Raw genomic sequence first — 24206 nt, 5'->3', positions numbered from 1 at the left:
TTTATTTTAGGCTACAGGCTACAGCCTGTATCTTCTGATTGGGGGAGAGGGTTGAAAAAACAACAACAAAATATAGCTGTGTTTCTATTAACAAGGCACTAAATGCATTTAGGAAAAGTAGTCTATTTGATTACTGTAACATATTTTTACAAACCCACTAAGCCATATGTGAATCTTAAACATGAATTGTTCCAGTGTCGGTTTCAGCAGGCCTATCAGTATTACAAACCGTTTGTCACACCTGACCTTCAGCCCACGTTGGCTATTAACCTTTCTGAATGGTTGCGAGGAAACACATGTAGTCACAGTATCCACTTCCAGTTACTTGCCAGTTGCCAAGTAGGTTGTTGCTTATTTGTCAAATACAACAACAGTGAAATTTGATACAGATCTCTGATATAACCTCAAGGGAACATTCTGTCAGCATATCCGGATACACTATCAATATTATAGTCTACTGATCATGTATGTATGTTTTCTTCACCAGTGTAAGGTCAGTGAAGTTGAGTCACTTGGTATTGTTGTAGTGCCAAAGCACCCAGGCTTATCCGGTATCTCTATTCTTCAGTGTAAATACAAAGGTTGGTCGAGTAGTTTATCATGCATTGTGTTTTTGTTTTGTGTGGCCTACATTCTGTCGCCATGGCTCAGTTCTGAGAGAGGAGGTGGAAACACTTACGTATGTGCACAATGCACACCAAGGCAACTTGAAGGGGCATTCAGTCCTGCCATATGGGGTTGTTTGTGAGGCAGGCAAGTGCCCTGCCTGGTATTTCTTTGCTGAACCCCATAGGTGTCTAGTGTCTATTTGACTGACTGTGGTATGTTCATTTAACTGGCAACCTTTCACATGCAAATACAAAAAAGATAGAAGAAATAGGGAGAGGATGAAGAGGGAAAACATTCACATCACACTCCTGCTTTGTCACCCCAGTGACAAATTACAGGAACATTTGTAGAAGGCAAAGATATTGTATTAACTCAACTGTGTCAACAGTCTGGAATTAAAACAATATTGGTTTCTTGTCATGATTTTTTTTTTTAAATACTGAATAGAGTTGCCTGTATTTGCCCTTTAATGTAAACAAAATAAATATCTCACATAAGAAGTCTCGATCTTGGTAACATTGACAGTAAGCGTTACGAGTCATCCATGATCATTATAATGACGAGATGCTTATTTAGAACCAACTGTTTGTATTCACTCATTGGTTGACTTTTTGGAGCTTCCCTATTACAATGACCAAGAGTAACAGATGTAGAAACAGCTAAATGTATGCATAAAAGGAAGAAGTTGCATACCGGTAAAACACTTCTTGCTTTTTGCTGCCATGTTATGCTTCCATTGCCTTGCTATTGTGAGTGGCATAGAAACCCGACACGATTGACTGTGCTTCTGCTTCTACTGTTGCTTTAAACAATGAACACATAAGGACATCGATAGTCAACACACAGCAAAACCCACACATATTAAAGAATACATGTACAGTTACTACAGTATATATAGAAATGATAAATAAAAACAAATACTTGAAGTCAAATTACAGCCTCTGCATCAGAGGGTAGATTTATTTTCACAAGATAAATATACAAAACAAAAAGTACTGCCAAGTCTGTTCAACCTTTGAGTATAAATAACCCCTCCATGTTAAAATGAAAGAAAGGTTTTAAGGGTGAAGTTGATCATATAGGCACAGACCTGCCTCAACTAAATCAAATGCCAAATACAAAAAAAACTCAATTATAAACATCTATGTTGAATCAACAGTCAGATACCCAGAATACATTTTGACTGGGTGTGGGGTTGGAGATGATCACAGGTTTCAGAGAAACCAACACATTTAAAGGCAGGGATGTGGTCACTGGTAGGCCTTCACTTACTGTAATCACCACAAGACAGACACCCAAAACTAATAACAGATCAGCACCTTATGGGCAACTTCACCCCTTTAGAGAACATAATACCGTATAATATTATCCACTAATGTAATGGCAACCAGATTTGTTTTTAACTACTTCTGAACAGATATCTTGATCAGAGGTGGCCTTATACCTTGTAATGGCAACCAGATTTTTTCCCCCAGATACCGTTCAGAGAACCACTGAACTATTCAGCACTCACACAAATGAGCAGTCTGATGTGGAGCGAGCCTTGGATAAATGGACGACAGGATTGCAAGTGGGTTAATACAGAAATGGCAAAGTGCAGGTTCCAAACTTTCTGTTCATTCTCTACACTAGTGTCATTTCACATGATTTCAGGCACTGAGAAGGAAGCACCTATGCAAGCACATGCATTGCAAATAAGGCGTACAATGCTCAAAGCAAAAATTAAGAACACAGGCATGGGATATAATGAATAGAGCTGCACCAAAAAAAAAAACGAGATCAGAACGAAAAGAAAACACTTGAAAGTTGAAATCGGGAAACTATCAAGGATTGTTGTTGAAATAAAGAAAAACAGGCTTGCATCCCTCTCTCTCATTACCGATTCCCGTTAGTGTTATCAACATGCCATCATGCTTTAGCTCCCGAGATACACGTAATCATATTAGCATACATATCCCTTTCCCCATCTACTGCATAATATGGTTTCTGTCTTGCTGTGACAGTAGCATGGGCTTCATGGAATTCCCACGCGCCGTTATGGAACCACCTCAATCATATTCATACGTCACAATCATGTCCGACAGCGGGTTGAAAGAGTCCGACAAACATAAAATAAAACCCATACATCTTCAACCCACCCTACAACAGACAGACTCCCTTATATCAATATTTATACTTATTAAAACTCTTTTGCCATTGTACATTATGTAAAATGTTTTTTTTTTTTTTTTTTTTACAAAAGGAAAGAACACATCCAGATGTGTAACTAGAGCTTGAGACAGAGAAACCATGAGAAGATTTTCAGAGTGTGTATGTGTGTGTGTGTGTGTGTGAGAGAGAGAGAAAGAGAGCTAGGAGAGCGCAATGAAAAAAAGAGGTAGAAAGAGGAAGGAAACTAAGATACAGCAAATACGTGAGGGGAAGGTGAATGAGAGAGAACCCAAAGAAAAAAACACGTGAAAGTAAAACAAAAGTAGAGAGAGAACAGACAGGATGGTAAAGAGATGGTAAAGTCTTCTCAGGTGTAGCGTATGCGTATGAAGAGTGTGTATTTATAGCCCAGGGGATGGTAATCAATAGGTTCATTAACTCCTCAAGGTAGGAACAGTTCAATAGAAACACACACACACACACACACACAGCGCCTGTCAGTGTCTTTACAAATTTGTCTGTCTCAAAACATCTGTTGCAAGCTTGCCACACCCCCTTCAACCGGTCTTCAGTTCCGTAAAGCGGCCAACCTGCATGACAATAAATAATGTGTATCATTGAAAAACAAGACTTCATGAAACTTGTTCTATTTCTTATACAATTGAAGAGAGAGAGAGAGAGAGAGAGAGACATACACACTAAATGCACCATACATATATTATACAAATATGGCTCCCAACCTTCGAGACAGCTGATCCTCCTTTTCCTGCTGCCGCGAGGACTCCCCACCGCCCAGCGAGCTGGCTCCTGCAGGCAGTTGGCTGAGCTGGTCCATCACCTCCAGACCACCCTCCTCTGCTATCTGGTGTATCAGATCATCCACTTGGTCCTGAGGCGTGGTCAGCGTGGTGGCCGAGCTCATGGAATCCTCCATCACCTGGTGTGGAGAGAGAGAGAGAGACAGAGAGAAGAGTAGACCATGAAATAGTAGAACTGTGGTCTCCGACAGGCCAGAGCTAGAGTTCCTTCGCTAGAGTCACCAACCTTTCCAGTAGTGATCCGAGGGGCACTTTGTATTCGATGTAACTTTGCCTAGATAATATACATTTTGTCGATTTACATTTAAAAAATAAATTGTTACTATAATATGCATTTAATAGTATATACCCTATCAAGCTAATATATAGCATAGAGTATAGCCTAATAGGTATTAGTAATATGTTCACAAATTATTGATTCCTCACAATCATTAAAGTTTTATCAAGTTATCATAGGGAAACATATTTAGATTTTAAACATCGTAGTTTAACGATTTCTCTATTTATCTCAGCATTAATCAGTTAACATTTTTATGCAATAACATTTAAACACAGTGCAGATAAAAACACACATACACAAACTGTATATAAAATTAGACACAAAGGGTCATTTCCAATCCATATCTGACACACCATTTAGGCTATTTTAAGAACGCACTCCAACAGTGCCATGCTATTTTTAGACCATGTGCGTGACATGCTATTTTTAGAACAGCGCAGGGGGTGCCTCATTGGCTGCTTGCAAGGTGCTCACAAGCACCATGTTGGCTACCACTGCACTCAGTCACCAAATTGAGTAGGGTTCATCCCTGAATCCCTGGTTCATCCCTGAATCCCTGGTTCGTCCCTGAATCCCTGGTTCATCCCTGAATCCCTGGTTCATCCCTGGTTCGTCCCCGAATCCCTGGTTCATCCCTGAATCTTCCACTTATTCCACGTATGAGATATGTTGAATCACTAGAATTTCGCGGCCGCAAAGCGGCCGCTCATCCCAGAGTTACCTTGCCGCGCACTATGGGTGGCACTATGGGTGGCACTATGGGTGGCAGGGCCAGTGCCAGTGTTTGGCGGGTGGTGTCGAGTTTTGCCGTTCGGCGCGATAGGAGGAGATAGCGTTGCAACACTGCGAAGGTAAGTGTGTGACATCACTGCCGTGTGAGTGTGTGTGGGTGTAGTGTGTAAAATGGTGTTGTGGGTGTTGCAATAGCGACGTAGCTGTTGTGGCTTTGGGTTTCTTGCCATGTGTTGGGTACAACTTCTCCAATATAGAATAGATGGTGATATGTTGGACTGAGAGTGGCGCTAGAGGATATATTAATAGTATTCATGTTAATGTTCCAGGGAGCATGAAAGCGCTGACCGGCCTGGGCCGTGGCGAAAGCCACAAAAAAACAAGTTTCATGCCAATTTGCCATAGATTAATTATCTCTGCCAGGCTGGAACGGCCGGGGGCGGGGATAATGTTTTCGGCCCTGTACAATTAGCTACGATAGGCTTCTAAAGTTGGCGAGAGGGACCACAAATAATGTATGCAACATCCGATCTGGCCCAAATTTGAATAACACATTGAGGGGCCTTTAAACTACACAGAGCCATTTCACATACACATTAGGGGGCTCTACAAATGCTAAAATATTTGTTTTTGTTCCAGAGACACCCCTCAAATTATGCACAAATGATCTTGTGAATCATGTGACATTGATCATTAACAAGTTAACTGCTACTGGGCTTTCACATCCGGGTTCCTCGCTCACAGACCTCCATTGTAATTAATATGTCAGGAGCGATGCGATGACAAATCACAAATCAGATCCGAACATCGGATGGATGATGATCACCACGGACAGTGGTCATAGTTTCAGAGAGAACAGCCAAAGAAGATCCTACTTTTAATGGGACCCTATGGAAAGCGCACGCACGTCTCCTGGTGCTGGGGGTAACGAAGGTGTTGATTAGCAACCGAGTCAGTTGGTAAAATTAATTGACTGAGAATTGTAAATGACGGAATATTCCGTCAAATTGGTTAAACATGGTTTGCATAACTCTATATAGTCTATACCTTTTGCCAGTAAAACTTGTTCAATTTCTCACAAAAAATGGCATATATAATGCACGCTGACACAACATCCAATTATACCTAAATTGGAATCGCATGTTGAGGGGCCTCTATACAGAGCACTTCCTAAACTGCTAAACTCTATTTCCCCCACAGCTTCCTCGTGTCCTGAATGCAGCACCCCACGGCTGACACAGCTCTGGGTATGCAACCAGGCCTGGCGGAGATCTGCTATTCAAGGAAGGAACACGATTTTCTAGATAGATGTTGAGATAATTTGTGTGCAAGTGGAATGCTTGGTTGATGGACGGTTGGACGCCTAGATGGAAAGCCATGGAGTGCCTGCCTTGTTGAGCGCACTAAGGTGACATTCACACCAGAGAGCTTTGCTGCGATTAAAACGAAACCTGCTGCACATTGTCAGAAAGTGCACTTCGTTTGGCAGGTGTGAAGCATCATTCGAAACCTAATGCGCATCAAAGAACCGCATTCTACTCCAACCAAAAACGGGGGTTTCGCTTCGCTTCCAATCGCTGGATAGACATGGTCGAATGAGGCTACAGAATATTCTGTCTGTCTGTCTGTGCGTAAACATGGAGTGCTGTCACTGTTTGGAGACTGGGCACTTTCAGCTTGATAAACTTGTAAACATTTTGCGCTGCTGTCTGTTCTCAGTGCGCTCAGCGCTGTGCCTCCTTGCCCAAAAGAACAGTGCGTGGCTGCGTGTGTAGAGAGGGAGAGAGAGAGGGAGAGAGAGAGAGAGGGAGAGAGAGGTCCAGTCCCCGACGGCACAACACATGCACGTTATGAGTATAATTTTAACACCATAGATTTCACTGTGTAGGCTATGGAACACATTGATAAAGGTCCCCCCTGCTGCGTTCCCAATTTCTGTGGATGACAGTCTGAAGGCAAACCGCAGCAAATTAAATATGCAAGAATCCCAACTTTCGTGGCAATCTGCCCATTCGTTGAGATGAGGTGATATATATTCTGGCCCAAAACATCATCTGGGGTTCATGGAAGGTGCACAGAAAGTTCAAAATCGAGCCAGCAATTTTTGAGATCTAGGTGGTTAACAGACTGACAGACCGAGACAGCCAACCTCACACATTTTCGTGGCAATCTGCCCATTCGTTGAGATGAGGTGATATATATTTTGGCCCAAAACATCATCTGGGGTTCATGGAAGGTGCACAGAAAATCGAGCCAGTAGTTTGAGATCTAGGTTAACAGACACAGCCAACCTCGGAGCCCTGTGGCCAGTGGGGATACAAATCTAAATATAAAGCTGAAATTGGATTTCACCTCGTGAAGACAGAAACAACAGCGCTGAAAGTGGAGCTTTGTTAGTGGCTTACTAGTCTATAAGAAGAAAAATAACTACATCTAATCATCGACACAAATGATCAAGCCTTTAAATCGATTTGTTTGTTCTATGGACAGGAACAGCAATGTAAAAACCTCAATTAGGGAGTAGGGAAAATTAAACAGCAGGTCCTCACAAAAGTTGCCAGTTGACCACCCCAAAGGTCATATAAAATGTTGTGACATAATATTACAGCATATTCCTTCTTCCTTGCACATAATTTGTATTCATTCAATGTCTATTTTGTAGCCCAGAATGGTGCTAAATGATAACACATACTCATTATGTACAGACAAAAACACAATCACACTGAAGGGGACAGTTCCCACTCACCGAAGTGTGGACATCAAGGTTCTGAACCTGTGTTTCAAATTTATCCATAACCATAGAGACTTTCTGCAGGTCCATGGAGCCCAGGGCCTTGTCTAGGGCCTTTGTCACTTGTGTCATGTTCTTAGTGACCTGGAGGGGGAGCAATAGATTAGTGCAGCACAGAATGAATATTCCATTCAGATACTAGATAACAGTTTGGATTCATAAGTGTATATGCCTTGCATTCCCAACAACATTCTATAAAAGTGCAAGAGCATACATTCTGTTGGCCTGTCTTAAGCCTGGTGAAACCACTCCACCTGCTGGACAACATTTGCATTCTGCCAGTAGGGGGAGTCTGGGAACTCTCAGGCAGAGATGATGTACTCCGGTCCGGAGTGATATGTGGCTGTATGAGGCCGCTAGAGGCGGGATCAATTTATGACATATTGAAGCGCTGCCACCGCGCAAATGTACACACAACCTAACAAGACTACAATCGAAATGATTATGGAGGTATCAAATGTTTGTCCCACTGCTTCCGGGTTCATCGTTTCTGCTCGAGAGATCCCAGATGCAGGCAGGAGGAGGGAACTGGTGAACTCAATACTGCCGCAATCTGGCGAAGTCAGGTTAGGCCGTAGTGTGGACATTTCTTTGGGGGGGGCTTTATACTTCACCCACTTAGAGTAACTTTTTTTTGATGCATTTGTTGTCCCTTTTTTGCTTGCTGTACCAGTTTTTTTTCCCTTTGTTTGTTTGTTTGGCTTTCCACATTTTGTGTAGCTCCAGTCAAGCTCCAGTACATTGTGAGGGTCACAATGTAAATAAACACAGATTCACATCAGTTATCTTTGCCAGTTCATTTACTGGATATTCTGTCCCTTTCCCCCCTAGACCACAAGACTGGGATGTAACAAAAAAGAGAAAATATAATTCAGAGGGAATGGAAGGGATTATGTGATTGGATTATTTGGAAATAGGTCATGATCAAAATGATCTAGCTGATTCTCTATATGCCATTGTTGGTATGGCATAGGCCCTATGAAATATAAATGAGCATAGCAGATGTGCAGGACAGCGGCACAATAACCATCTAAAAATAGTAACTTACCCCCTTCATGGTGACGGCAGTCTGAACTTTAGATGCCACTGCGTCAACACGAGACGCCATGCGCAGCCAATTAAGGCCCTCGTTTTTCTTCCGGATGGCGTTCTCTGCATAAACTCTGGCAACCTCCACATTCTTCTGTTGGAGAGCCTGGTAATGGGACAAACATACAGTGACCTTATTGAATAAGTAGCGTGAGAGCAAACCGTGTATGTGTTTGTATTCTATATATGTATGGGGAAACCATGATGTTAAGTTAGGACTGCTCGCTTTACCAACAAGCACACGAACAACATGTTCGATTATATATGATGATGAGGGGAAGTTCTGATCCTGTGTGTGTGTGTGTGTGTGTGTGTGTGTGTGTGTGTGTGTGTGTGTGGTGAGGGGGGGAGTAAATGTTTATGGCTGAAACAAACGTTGACAGGATAGTCCTCATGGTTTTGATTATATTGTCAAAATATTGTTTCTGTATTTTAAATAAATCAATATTGCATCATGGCTGCGAGCTGTGTGGCCTCCTCCTTTTTTTATCAATTCTAACAACTAACAAGACAAGAGACTGAAAGCCCTACCAGCTCCATCTTGAGGCCATTGTTGACACACAAACCAACCAAAAGGGGTTTGAACCGACCCAGATCTGCCATCCTTGGACCCCCAATAGCTTTAGTGGAATAAAATAATAAAGTACTATAATTCTAAACCTAGGTTGCGCCCAGGGGGGCAGTCAGACAGATATTTCGTGAAGCCACTAAGGAAATCGGGACTTCCTGAAAGTTCATATAATGGCCTGTTGTGGCGCTGTCATTGGGCCCAAAAAAAAACCCATAGCTCCATAAGAGGCCCATGTATTTGGGCCCAACTTCACCTAGACTGTATTACCTTAATAAACATGGTCATGAATACTTTCTGCTTCCAGTCACTAGTTTAAAGTCTCATTTCTCATGTCATATTATTCTTTTTGGAAAATTATGGTCCCATTTATTAAAAAAATTACGCGTAAGTTCTGAGGGGCGTGGCTACCGTTACAGTCTATGAACGGGAGCCACCCCCCCCTCAGTATGGCGGGAAGTCCCACCTCGTTGTCTGGGCCAGCCAATGGCCAGCTGGGCCAAAACGGATCTAGAAATATGGCGATTTACAGTGCAAGGAATTCCAGGCTTCATTTTACGTCCATGTTAGACCCGGGGAACGCTTTGTCCATATTTTTTACAGTCTATGGTTGCGCCTCAAAGCAGAAAACACTGTGTAAGAATTGTGTAGTGTGCATGTTAAATTATGAGAGGTTTTGCAGTAAAATTTGACACACTGAGAATAGCTATAGAGAAAAGGTCATGGGGTAACTAAAAATGTTAGGGCTGCAGTGAGTATGAATACTCATGGAAAATCCTCCAATCAGATTCTGAGCCAGTGTGCAAGTGGAGATTTTGGCCTACGAGTGACACCAGTGGAAAGATCATAGGGGCGTCAGAATTAGATCCAATGCCATAGATAGAGCATGAAGATGCACACCAAATCCCAGGGCAATCAGTTGGTAGCTTCAAGATGTGTTGGTTGACATTGCTAGCAGCAGGCCTAAAAGCACTCACTGCAGGGTGCCTGATGGCTTAGACATTATCTTTAAAACATGAAAAAAGTTTCATAGTGATACCACTTTAACGTATACTATGTTGATTCCATTTATCCAAGCTAGAACGCAATCGATTAATCAGTACAATAAACTCTGATTGCTCCGATTCGGCTGCTGTGTTAAGTGGTCAGCTGATTGGACTGCGAACGTTCAAGATTTCCAAGTGACACTCAAGCATGAAGGAAGCATGAGTTAAGTCCGTTGCTCTCCCCAGGTTGGCGGAGGGTGTGTAGAGCCCAGGATCACATTAGATGATTGACACAGGGGTGAGAAATGGGTTACAAAATCGTGGGATAAAAAATATATAAAAAAAAAACAAACAAGATGGTCCCTGATCCAGAAAAGTTAGTTATTTTATATTTACTGAAATTATTGTTATGTTTGATTATTATTTCTCATTTCCCAAAAATGTTGAACATGTTGCCTGAAGAGCTTCATATTTGTAAAGGATCTTTTTAAATGCACATTTTATTTACAATTTGAGCTGCCACAAAGTGATGAGCAAAACTATTCTATTGGTATAACAACATCCTGAATTTCTGTGTTGAGTGTTTTTGAGCATGTTACATAATCGGGGATTATGTTTATATATATATGTATATGGTATATGATAACGTGGTTATGTATATATATATGTGTATATATATTATAGTGTTCAAGTATATATATATATATATATGTGTATGGTATATGATAACGTGGTTATATGTATATATATATATATATTATTTAGGATACAACGAGTAAGAGTAGGGTACATTATGAATAGAGTACTGATTAGTCCTTTCAAGTCACAGGTCTGCTGTGGGGCGTGGAGGCGGAGACGAACCATCAACCTCCCTTCTGTCTACCCACCCCCTCGTCACCAGGAACCAATCCGCTCTCAGAGGACCAACCTGGGAGCCCTACTTAACAGCACCTGTGACATGCACTCGTTGGCATTGTCTCTCAGTCTTTCATACTGTGCAGTACTCTGTCCGTGTAGGAGCTTAAAGCTTGAGGTTAAAACCAGTGTTTAAAGCATATAGGCCAGGGGCTAAACCTGTGTGGAGTCCCCTGAGCCATATACTGTGTTCTGTGTGATCTGTGTGAGTTAAAGCTATCACTGATATTATAGTTATATATATATATATATATACGAGATATATAGTATATAATATAATATATAGTGATCCGTGATTTCTGAGCTTAAGATACAACTGATGTTATAGTTATATATATATATAGAGATATATATAGTATATAATATAATATATATAACGGCGTATGGGTGCGTACTTTTTGTAAATCTTTGTTAGGGCAGTAGTTAGTGTAGACAGCTTAGATAGATTGAATTTGTGTAACCCTTTTCATTTCATTTATTGGTTAGAGTTAGGTCAGAGTATTGTGTGATCCTTTAGAGTAGGGCTAGATAATTCTGAGGGTTTATTTGAGTTGCCCCATATAGCCTGTCTTTTGTTTTGCATTTCCAGTTGTATTCTTTATTGTTTATTATGTATATACCTTTTATCACAAAAACGTGGAATAAATCACAATTCTCGTGCCAGCCGTGTTGCATCCCTTATTAATACCCCTAGACCTACTAAGGGAATGTAACAGACCACATGAAAATCCCTAACTGCTGAGAAGTTCTGGTGCAATCTTTTGTAAACCTTTTTAATTCATGTATGCTTAATGTCTGAATTCTTAACCTGGCTCTTTATCTTATTTGTTATGAAAAGTGCAAAATAATATTACAGTCTACTCTAGAATCTAAACAGATGATACAACTTCCACCCTTCCATTAAAATGCATTTAACCCATTTTAGTATTAGCATTATGTTATGCTTTAGCTATTGAAAAATAGCAGATCTACAAGCTCATAGCGAGCTTGTAGGTCTGCTATTTATTTTCAGAAAACTGTCAGGAAGACATTTTTAGAATCTGATCTCAGGTCAAAATGGGTTAAATATAGTTAGTGAAATCAAACATTATTCAACAGGGACATATCTATCTACCCAGTGAAACGAGAAGGGATGTGCTACTTTATCACCCCTTTGCTACATAAGTGAAGTCATTCAACTTTCTATTTCTATTATGTACAGATAAACTAATCAGCTGGAAACACAATGTCACTTTAGCACATTCATTTTCAATCATCATAGTTCCTAATGAAAAGGATTAGCTTTCTAGACCTAATGTCAAGAAAGCAAGGTATCATAAAGTAAACAGCAGCAACTAGCATCATAATTCATAAAGTAAACAGCAGCTCAATAATAAACTTTGACTGCCATCTGCTGGCTAATGCCTGCCACTTGTCAACCTTGACACATGGGTTCTAGCAGAACATACTTTAGACCTGGAGATCTTTTAAGAACAAATTGTCATATCTGTCTTTGGGTATAACATTTGAACTGTCTATTTATTACCTATTCAAAATAAGTAAAGTCCTAAACCTAAAGAATAGATGAATGACTCAATGGTAAAAATATGCCAACAGCCACACCCAAATGCCTCTGTAGACATAAAAAAAAAAGAAAAGAAAAAGAAGAAAAGTAAAGATGCGCACACGCATGCACGCAAGCACTCATGCATGCACATGCGCACGCACACACACACACACACACACACACACACACACACACACACACACACACACACACACACACACACACACACACACACACACACACACACACAGTACCTAACTAGTATACACACAGTACCTAAGACAAAGAACACTTTTGTAGAAAGAGTTTATGGGCTTTGGATGTAACCGTTTGCGATGCATGTTCATTCAGTTGGTCCAGAAAAATACACTTAGTTTAACATGGTGAGAACATCCTGATTCCTAACTACAGTACCAAGAATCAACCACAGAACACCCTTCTGTTACAGCTCAATTAATTGCACTACATCACACAATAATGGAGTTTTACTCACCTTCTTGACTTTGGCCTGTTCTTTTTCTGAATCCTTCTCTGCCTTCTTGGCAAGCTTCTCCAGCTGCTTAGCTGTAAACTGAGACACACAAAATCAATTTAAAAAAAAGAAGAAAAAAAAGATGGTTTATATCCAACTTAGATCAACCAAACTTTTCCCTCAGAAACGTACCTTCAACTGGAAGAGTGTTTCTGTGGAGAGGGAGAGAAATTGAATTTGAATTATGAATCAAGAATTGTTGTTAACTTCATTCATTCTGTTCCCTCTATTGTATTTGATGTCCCTATGCTAAACATTTAGCCTACATATCATTAATGTCCCCTCACTCGTGAACAAGACCCCGAGAGACCCCGAGAGTGAGGTTAGGACGGAGGAGATCAGCCAGAGAATCGGAGCGGCAGGGGCGGTATTGCAGTCGCTGTACCGCACTGTTGTGACGAAAAGAGAGTTGAGCCAGGAGGCAAATCTCCCTGTCTACCGAGCAATCTTCGTTCCTACTCTCACCTATGGTCATGAAGTGTGGGTCATGACCGAAAGAATAAGGTCGCGAATACAAGCGGCCAAAATGAGTTTTCTTCGACGGGTGGCTGGCATCTCCCTTAGAGATAGGGTGAGAAGTTCAGTCACACGAGAGTAGCCTCGGTACCAGGCTTTCATTTTTGTTGGTGCAAAAATTGAAAGCCTGGAGGAACGCATTGGCCGCTCTGGTCTAAAATTGGGAGTCAACCCTTCCGGGTGGGCGTTGCTCCAAATTATGTGACGTAGCGCTGCACTAGGGGGGAGTGGAGGGGCCGGGGGTGACGGACAGATCGATGAGATCCAATCAGGGCGTGCGCAAATCTCAGCCGCGACCCGCCCCTCTAGACCAGAAACCTAACACGTTAGCTCAGGCTACACGAGAGAGACTCGGAGTAGAACCGCTGCTCCTTCGCCTGGAAAGGAGTCAGCTGAGGTGGTTCGGGCATCTGGTTAGGATGCCTCTCGGACACCTCCCTGGGGAGGTCCTCATGCCACATGGGAGGAGACCCCGGGGCAGACCAAGGCACATTTGGAGGAAATACATCGACTCACTGGCCTTGGAACGTCTCGGAATCCCCCAGGAGGAAGTCACTAATGTTGCTCGAGAGGGAAGTCTGGAGCTCTCTAGTGGAGCTGTTGCCCCCGCGACCCGACTACGAATAAGCGGTTGAAGATGGATGGATCATTAATGTCTATTGTCTACACAACTGCCTCTCAATGTGGGATGCAGGGCCTTTATGGGTCAAAAGAGTGTACACATGGAACCAAAAATACCCATAGGCTATAGGTCACTCTCAGAGTTAACTGAACATAATATGAAAAGATTAGGGTCCCAGAGGCCTAATGCCTAGTATAGGGGTCCTATAATTATGAAGTTGATGACAATCACTGGTCTGCATTATGCCGATATTAAAAACATGCCAAACAGGTTAGCAAAAACAAGTAACATGAAATGACAAGGCAATCGGAGAGAAGTATAACACAACACAGAGCCACATTAGTTAGGCAAAATCAACGAGTATCTACTAAATCTGTCCCAAAGACAGTAAGATAATGTACTAGCTATCCAGCTGAACGTTCGCTAACTAGCTGTCACGCTAGCTCGAAAAACAAAGGCGAACAGCAATAGAAGGTTGACTCTTCGGCGGAAGACCATACATACCGTCCATGTCGAGGGCGTTTCTAAATTTCGAGCGATCACAGTATTAATTCACTTCGACAGCAAACCAGGCAGTTATTGATCTGTTATTTTGATTCCTGTAAACTACTCTAAGTGTAAAGTGTAAACGACTCTACACTTCCTGGTTCCGCGGCGGTCACGTGGTTTGGGGTGGAGCCGTGGAGGAGCCCAACACCACAACGAGGCAGCCCACCCCAACGAAAAGTAAACAAACATAGTGGCTGGCTGGCTGCTGCACTGTGCGTTGACCAACCATGCCTGAACACAGCGCATATTTGGTAGACTGCTGTACGATTGCATTTTTTGTAAATAAACCATGTAGGCTACTGTAATTCTAGTGCAAACAGTTAATAAATACTTAATCAATCAAAAGCCTACTGATTTGATTCATCATCATAATTCCTATTATTATTATTATTATTATTATTATTATTATTATGTGTTATTTATTTCTACCCGTCCCGACTCCCGAGGACAGTCCTGTTATTAGAAAAATATTCAGGCCTGAGTACAGCCTCCAATGTTGGCTTGGCTCTACTCTACTGTCTACTCGAACTCCGGGAAAGCGTACAGTTGTCCTTTTAGCAGCTCAAGCTGAGCTCGATGGCGGCGCCCACAGTCTGTCTTTCTTGAACATAAATCCTAAATCATGTCTTTTTTTGCGCAGATTTAGTGTAGGAAATCTCAGAATGGAGGCTGGCGATGACGAACCGGAGCCTATAAGGCTGAAATCCATAAAGAACAACAGAACATTTGCTGTCCCGCAAAAGGATAGGGTAAGGAATGGATAGTAATAGCTTCATTTACTGCCATCGTTATCCGTGAGAAAACTCCTGTTTGACAATCAACAGTATCAACAGTAACTGTTCCGTCAGTACCGCAGCTAGCCCCTCTCGGGACCCTACGTAAAGCTTTTCTGAAATTTTGATGAGTGACTGGGTCGAACAAAATGTCAGAAACTTCAGTACCATTGGGTTCTGCTTGGAGGGCTATACCGCAGCCAGCAAGGAACCACCCACTATTTGAGGAGAACTGAGCAATGAGCACTTAACTCTCTGACTTAACCACTTGCCTAAGTGATTGGAAATGGGTTATAAGCTAACTAAATGTAAAACGGGTTCTTTGGTCAGTTCTCCCCAAAAATAGTTCCTAGCTGTCTCCAATAATGCCCAGTTCTACCCCAAAAATAGAATCCCTAGCTAAAGTGAATAAGCTTAAAGGGGAATACCACTCATTTCCAACCTTTTACTATGTCATTAATATACCTTAGAGCTGTCTGTGTCCCCTAGAACTGGAGTTCTGAAAAAAATCATTAACATGGTGAATCACATCTTGATGATGCCCTTTTAAGCTGCATAAAAAAAATACAAATTTAGCGTGTAGATCTGCTAAAAATATAGTACATTTAAAAATTGAAACATTTTACAATATGATTCTTGTATGGGGTCTCCTTGCACACAATATTTTCAGATGGCGGTCCTGGTCCACGGACAAATAACTAATTTGTGGGTCCTTGACATTGAAAACTTTGAGAACCACTGAGGCGCGTTGGGTCCATCCACATACCTGTTTTACATTTCAAAACCCATTTCGAATCACACATGAATTATCTTTCAGTGTATAACATAATAACATTTACATTTACAGCAGACCATTTGCCCTCCATTAATGATTCCTAAAACTCAAGAGTGTGTCAAGCAAAACATGCTGTAGTCACTACAATGTGCTGTGTTTTTAAATGGTTCTGTTATGAACTAGCCCTCTATTAAAGTATTTATTTCATTTTATATAGTGTAATGGACATTTACCAACTTCAATCATGGCTTCATTTAATGACATCACTGACCAACCTGGCTGAATGCACCTAAAAAAAATTGTTGCCTTTTTTGTCAATCGCTAAAGGCTTAAGCCTGGTGTTTGCACACTGCTGTGGTCCTTGCAGACTGATGAGTTTTCCGGGAAAACGTCGGACCCGAAATTCGCTCCGATATTCAGGTCCAAAAACGCAGCAGAATGCAAACACATTAAGAATTCCTTTTCCTCTCCCTTTTCAGTTTGGGAACTGCAGGAGTGTCAAAGAGTTTGAGAAACTGAACCGTATAGGCGAAGGAACCTATGGCATTGTGTGTAAGTTACTTACTCAAATTAGCATCCAACATCAACTTCTCTGCAGGACGTACAGTACCTGATTTGGAACTGTTTTTTAGATAACACACGTGTTCCTCCCTTTTCCACAGACCGAGCCCGGGACACCAAGTCAGATGAGATTGTAGCACTGAAGAAAGTCCGCATGGACAAAGAGAAAGATGGTAAGACCATTGCTGTAAAGTGTAAACCCTCCTAACAGAATAACCCTCCCTCATGTTCTCCATGTGCCAAGAAAGGTGCATAGCGGTAGGCCTACAACCTTGGCAAGTTGGCATGAGCATGCACTTCTAACTGTCCAGATTGGTTTGACTGTTTCATTCTCTCCTTAATTTTGTATTTTCTTGTCCTGTTGCTGTAGTGTAGACAATGAGGTATGAAGGGAGGGAGATGAGTTGACCATGTACGATATGGGATGGCTTTTCTCTCTTGTGCACATACTCAAAATAGACAAATAGACAAAGATACAACTGTTTACTGGTGGTGCTCCCAAAAACAATGGAGGTGTGTGTGTGTGTGTGTGTGTGTGTGTGTGTGTGTGTGTGTGTGTGTGTGTGTGTGTGTGTGTGTGTGTGTGTGTGTGTGTCATTCCCGTATGCATGTGCTATTGTCTAAATCAACCTATTGTTTATGTGAGGTATTTCCGTTCTCTCGCAGGTATCCCCATCAGCAGTCTCCGGGAGATCACACTGCTCCTGAGGCTGAGACATCCCAATATAGTGGAGCTGAAGGAGGTAGTCATAGGAAGCCAGCTAGAGAGGTAACACACACTCACACAACCACTCACTCACTCACACACACACACACACACACACACACACACACCATCATCATCATCTGCGATCACTCGGTGTCGAGTATGATGGTCCTCCTGGGGGGTCCTTGTTGTGGGCCAATTCTGGAACCACACATTTTTGTGCAGTGTGGGCATGGGTGTGAGGTGCTGGGGGTGGGATGTGGAACGGCCTCTCTCTCTGATGGTGGTTGCTGCTCTCTCCTTTCGTTGCTGCCTCTTGACTGTGGCAGCCCGGCGGAGATTGCGTTCATGGAATATGGCTCCCTCATAGAGACTTTTCCTCCATGTGCTTCTATTTCAAGCAAGGTCTTCCCAGCTTGTGCTGTCTATGTGGAATTGCTTGAGGCTGATCCTAATGTTGTCCACACACACCTAGTAGAGATTCCTCTGCGTACCACCAGAGGGTGCCTCTCGTACCACCAACGGTGGGGTTACACTACCACAGGTTGAAAACCACTGATCAGAATGGGGTACTTTTAGAATGATTTATGATACAATTATTTGAATAATAATAATCTAATAATGAACATTTGCCTCATATGTCCCATATGTATAGTAGGAGTTTGTTGTAGGAGTCATAATTTTATTATTTACATAATGATGTGGAATAGGCAGCAGATGTGAGGTTTTCGTCTCGTTTATTTTAGGGAATATTTAGGGATTTGTATTTTAGGGAATTTGTATATTTTTCTTATTATGGGGATTACTGGCAGATTGATGATGTTGTTAGGGTTTTGTTGTGCTGTTTTTAGCTTGCACAAATTGCCATTGCCATCAAATGCAACAATGTTAACTTGAGATTTAAAATAAAATAAATATTGAGTTTGACTTGTTTATATCTCTGTCTTATCCAGCCTGTTTCTGGTAATGAGCTACTGTGAACAAGACTTGGCCAGTTTACTGGAGAACATGCAGACTCCATTCTCTGAGGCTCAGGTAGGTCAGAGTGGAAAATCTATGTCTAGAAATGACAAAAACTCTTTTGGCCAGTTCTGTCTTTCAAGAATTATTTCTATTTAAAAGCTGGTGTTTGAAATTGAGGGTGTCCTTGGTCTTAAGACCACTTTTAGTTTTGGTCTTTGTGTTCGGTAACTTCAGTTCCACAGTTACACGTTGCATTAAAGTGTAATATGTATGTTTCTTTCATTAGATGTCCTCTATGAACTAATGCTCAATTGACTTTGATATTTCCAGGTGAAATGTATTGTCCTTCAGTTGCTGTGGGGCATAGAGTATCTCCATCATAACTTCATTCTACACAGGTAGGGCTGCCAGCTGCCTGTCACCAATTATGAAAGTTTACATGACGATTAATTGCAGTTTACTGGTATACAGTATTCTGACTCTAGTTAAAAATCGTGACAAATCGTCTGTGGCTGATATATTGGCAAAACTGACATTATCAGCTGCCCGTAAATCCGTAATTATGTTTTTTCTAAGTCAGTTCTTCATGTATTTATCCAACTACTTCATGGAAATAATCCAACTGCAGGATGACTTTTCCAGATGCTTCAATCGAGAGAAAGGAAACGAACAGCAGAAATAGGTGGACATGCAACAACAGGTCGCCTAGTGGAATCAAACCAGGGACAATGTGTGATTATGTGGTCGACACTATGATGATTGTAATCTCTGTACTGTGTGTCTTGTTACCAGGGACCTGAAGGTGTCTAATCTGCTGATGACAGACAAGGGCTGTGTAAAGATCGGTGAGTTTATACCATAATAAAACTACCACCATCTCTTAACCAGCGGTCCTTGCCCAATTGAGGACAGGGGTGTTGTTTTGCTCCTGTGTTAAATTAAATAGTATGTAAAGCCCTTTGACGCTGTAACAGTGAGGAAGGGCAATTTAAATAAACTTGACTTGACTAAAAAGGTTTCTCACTTTTCTCTCTTTACAGCTGATTTTGGCTTGGCCCGTATGAACGGCATACCCATGCAGCCTATGACCCCCAGAGTGGTCACATTGTGGTGAGTGAGTGACACGTGTGTGTGTGTGTGTGTGTGTGTGTGTGTGTGTGTGTGTGTGCGTGTGTGCGTGTGTGCGTGCGTGCGTGCGTGCGTCATAGCTGAACCGTATTAAGATTGCCCTGGTACTGTATGTATGTATCCTAGTAATCCCTCTAATTAATCCATGCTCATCAGCTGTTCTCCCGCTGACTCTGATTGTCTCTGCGTCTCAGTCTGACTGTCGCTCATCATTTGAATGCATGTTGTTTGACTGCCTGTCTCTCTCATTGTCTTAATGACTTTCTCTGTTTGTTTGGCTGACTGGCTCACTATCCAATCAAATGGCTTCCCGCATTACAATACTGACACATTATAGGCCCTTTTTTAAACTAAGCCCTCGCCACTCGCCCTACACACTTCCACTTGGTTTGAGCATAGATATATAAATAATAGACGGCACCGGGATTCCCCTCGTCTCCAGTGCCGTCTCTATTGTTCATATATCTATGCTCAAAGCAAGTGGAAGTGTGTAGGGCGAGTGGTGAGGTCTTAGTTTCAAAAAGGGGGCATCTGTCTACTTTTGGCTCACTATCCAATCGAATGTCTTCCCGCCCATGATACTGACAGCCTGGTTGTTTCTCAAGTGATCTTCACATTATGTCTACTTTTGTCGATCTGTACATCTGTGTGTCCCTGTTTACGGCATGACTCCAACGGGCCCGAGTTATCTATATGAGAGGGTTTGTGACAGTGTGAGAGCCTGGGGACCAATCAGTGCCAAATTGTAGGTGCACACTGTCAGTAGGCTAAGGAAGTAAATCCACATGTTTTATATTTCTTTAATATTTAACTTTATCTGTTTGAAACTTGGAATTTTATGGCAATGGCACTCGAATCAGGCTCAAAACCTCCCCAAATATGGAGATGGCAGATGTCACATTATTGACGTAATGAAGTTGGAGATCCACATGGAAGCCACGCTGTTATTAGACCCTGTTACCGGGCGAGAACAGATTTTCAACTGAAAAACGTCAGTTTATTTCTTGTGAGTCGTACAGCGAAGTATAATTTAAGCTTTATCTGTCTGTCTCTTTCTCACCAGGTATAGAGCACCAGAGCTCCTCCTAGGGACCAAGACACAGACATCAGCACTGGATATGTGGTGAGACTCCACGGTCTAACACGATTAAAAAAAAACCACTTGTGTGAATTAAGGGGTAGCAGTTTGGTATAAAACGGGATCAGTCTCAAGATGTATTTATATTGGCTATATGACGCCTTACATCGTCATTTAGTGCCCTAAATAAACATTAAAGTCCATAGACTTGGCTGGCAAAGATTTATCATAAGTGCTATAAACAAACGTTAAAAGGTCCATAGAGGCCGGGGCGGTTAGCTCAACCGTCTGGGCACCTAGGCTGCCAAACCAGCCGGATGGTGTACTCGACTCCCGAGCCCGACGGCCTTTCCCACAACAAAGGCATTTCAAATAAACATCTCTAACTCTGTGAAGGCCTAATCTTAGGGTGTTTTTTTCCCCTCTCAATTTTGTTTTCGAAAGACACCAAGGTTATCTGTCAGCTGATTTGAGATGTTTGTCTGCAGGGCCGTAGGTTGTATCCTGGCTGAGCTGCTGGCACACAAGCCCCTGCTGCCCGGCAACTCTGAGATCCAGCAGGTAGACATGATCGTTCAGCTGCTGGGCACACCCAACGAGAGCATCTGGCCTGTAAGCATTCAGCCTCTGAATACGTATTATGTGTAATGAATTATGATGACATAAATCATTAAACAAATCAGTAAATAACCTAGCATCCCTGAGCTTTGATAGTTACAGTTGTATGATGGTAGATGCATTTCATGCAATTGACTTATGTTATGTATGATGCCTGAAGAAGGTCAGTAGACCGAAAGCTTGCTAAATAAATACATTGATTGTGCGCAGATCTGAGTGTGCGGAGCTTCCCTTAATTTTTTTCTCATGTTCCCTTTGTGGCTGCAGCACCTCTCTTAAGTTTTTTCAGCGGATGAGCGGTGGTTCTTTTTCCATTTTTGTCTGACTATGTTATGTTTTAATTAAAATTCAGAAGGTACTGAGTCGGATATTTGCTTTAAAAATACTAGACAAAAGGTGTGTGTGTGTGTGTGTGTGTGTGTGTGTGTGTGTGTGTGTGTGTGTGTGTGTGTGTGTGTGTGTGTGTGTGTGTGTGTGTGTGTGTGTGTGTGTGTGTGTGTGTGTGTGTGTGCGCGGGGCTGTGCGCGCGCAACACTGTATGTGTGCATGCAGGGTTTCTCTCGACTCCCTCTTGTTGGCCAGTACAGTCTGAGGAAGCAGCCATACAACAACCTGAAGAACAAATTCACCTGGCTGTCTGAAGCTGGCCACAGACTACTCAACCTGCTCTTCATGTACCATCCACAGCGCAGGTACACACACACACACACACACACACACGTCCTTTGGAGTGAAACAGAGTTGAACTTTACACACACACACACACACACACACACACACACGTCCTTTGGAGTGAAACAGAGTTGAACTCTACACACACACACACACACACACACACGCGCGATAACTAGGCTGCAGGAGCATATTGTACAAACATGCTATCATTTCAATAAATGACCTCATGTCTTTTTCTTGTTTTTTAAATTCAGGGCTACTGCCAAAGATTGCTTAGAGAGTTCCTATTTCAAGGAGAAACCTTTACGTAAGTACATCAAACAAAGAGAGTTGTTTACTGTCAGTGTGTGTTGGTAGTCAGTGTTGGTAGTCAGCCTGTGTTCTATGCTCTTTCCAGCCTGCAAAGCTGAACTTATGCCAACCTTTCCTCACCATCGCAACAAAAGGGCTGCACCACCAGTCGAAGGACAGGCAAAACGAGGCAAAGTGTGATTGTGACAGTGATGTCAAATCACACATGACTGAACTGACGATTTTTGTTTTGATCATTTGAGCAAATAAAGTATGTTTCAATTTAGTTTATATACAGATAGAGCCAAGCAAAGGTCTATGCCACCCGGTGGACCGTGGCACAGCTCTGCATGCTTCTAGGTCTGGTAGACTGGTCTTTGTGTTTTAGGCACGATTCAGCTGCTCAATACAGCGTGGACCGGCCGAGGACAAATTCCATGTATGTGCAAATGTACTTGGCCAATACCCCTACAACAACTAAAGGGGCCACATTTATTATTTAGCTTGTATTTGTATGAGTAACAAATAGTACTGCTGTTGGTTCCACAGTAATACACTGCTTCTGCAATGTATTAGTTGGCTCATTGCTGCCATAAGGCCTGTATATTACTGTAAATAAGGAAATGGTAAGGGCAAACACAGTGCAGTTTCCTGACAGCTTTTCTGAAGTACAAGCATTAGTCTCTACGCTTTATGTTTCGCAGGGATGAGTCAAATAGTTTTTTATACTAAGGAGTACAGCAAAGTGACTGGGCTAACGTGGACTGAATCAACAACTTGCTTGTCTTTTGTCTTGCCACTGTTACTTCTGAACGTGACTCAACCATTATGTAGAACTCCTTTCATAGTGTTCCTATAATTTGGACATTTCTGTGTTACCTGGCTGCAAATGAGTTGTACAGGTAAAGTGATGTAAAGTTCATTGAAAACTTTCAAAGGAAAATGGTTGTTAAGTTGACTTTTTAAATTGATGTGTTTTCTCTGTTCACAAGATTTCTTGTAATAAACATTTGTTTTTCATAAGTTAGCTGTTGAAAGTACCTTTAAGTGTCTTTAAATTTGACGTGTACTGTAATCCCTTGTTGAGTGGTGCTGTCCTTGTGTCCGAGCACGAAAATAGCGTTTGTTCACCACCAAGTGTCACTGTTGCACAGCCTAACACACAGACACACAGGCCAGGGAGGAGGGCTAGTACAGTACAGTACAGTACACACAAGTACAGTACAGCACCACTCACTTCAGATGGGTCTGATGTTTTATTTTTTTACCAGCTACAGAAATGTCAAGGACTCAAGACAAGAATAGATACGACTTTATAATCTTCATGAAATGGTTTCATGAAGATAATTGCGGTCTGCTTTGTTAGATAACACAGTGGAAACCAACAGGAAACATGGAGTAAAAGGGCATGGACGTGCAACTGGATTAACCCATTACAATCATTTTAGATGTTTACGTTGGCTATTCAAAAATATCAGATATGTACAGGGCAGGCTCACAGAGCATCACTTCGTCACTTTGATATTAATATTGATATTTTTGAACATTTTTGAAAAAATCTTGAAAGTGTGAAAACCACCGATTTAGAAGGCATTTGTAGAATGAATTAGGGGGACCTTGATATGAAAAGGTTGACCTCATTCACCTGCAGAAACCAGCCGTTTCGACCAGCTACAGACTTATCGACCACTTCATCAGGGCTTATGCTCAGCATGAAACAATGCCACACTACCAATACACAAGCACTATCATACAGTACAACACTTTATCTTTAACACCCCATCATCAGGCCATATTTTCTGCCTCGTTCTCGTGGGTTTGAATCCAAATCAGGGATTGGCATAACGACTAAATTGTCTGGGTGAAATTGTCGACTCGAAAACAATTAAAGGATTACAGTATGTTTAATGACCCGTTTTCCATATAAAAAGGAG

General features: G+C 41.9%; 2 protein-coding genes across 2 annotated transcripts; one reads left to right on the top strand and one right to left on the bottom strand.

Annotated features, from left to right (window-relative positions):
• Positions 1-1536: 1536 nt before the first annotated feature.
• On the bottom strand, positions 1537-14806 carry chmp1a (charged multivesicular body protein 1A). The gene is made up of 7 exons (XM_083763200.1): positions 14660-14806; positions 13150-13169; positions 12979-13056; positions 8430-8576; positions 7337-7465; positions 3501-3697; positions 1537-3350 (listed from the first exon to the last, which is right to left on the bottom strand). The coding sequence occupies exons 1-7, from the start codon at positions 14664-14666 to the stop codon at positions 3329-3331; spliced, it is 600 nt and encodes a 199-aa protein (XP_083619326.1). The 5' UTR covers positions 14667-14806; the 3' UTR covers positions 1537-3328.
• A 465-nt stretch (positions 14807-15271) lies between these two features.
• cdk10 (cyclin dependent kinase 10) lies at positions 15272-23299 on the top strand. The gene is made up of 13 exons (XM_083763461.1): positions 15272-15453; positions 16732-16804; positions 16915-16986; positions 17480-17582; positions 18473-18554; positions 18813-18880; positions 19275-19327; positions 19523-19592; positions 20674-20733; positions 21177-21300; positions 21859-21998; positions 22236-22288; positions 22379-23299. The coding sequence occupies exons 1-13, from the start codon at positions 15367-15369 to the stop codon at positions 22471-22473; spliced, it is 1080 nt and encodes a 359-aa protein (XP_083619587.1). The 5' UTR covers positions 15272-15366; the 3' UTR covers positions 22474-23299.
• Positions 23300-24206: the final 907 nt, after the last annotated feature.

Source organism: Protomyctophum parallelum (genome assembly GCF_964188405.1).
Source record: "Protomyctophum parallelum genome assembly, chromosome: 4".
In the NCBI taxonomy this organism is placed as follows: domain Eukaryota; kingdom Metazoa; phylum Chordata; class Actinopteri; order Myctophiformes; family Myctophidae; genus Protomyctophum; species Protomyctophum parallelum.
Note: the sequence above shows the minus strand (reverse complement) of the source record. Positions and strands in the feature narration are given on the sequence as shown.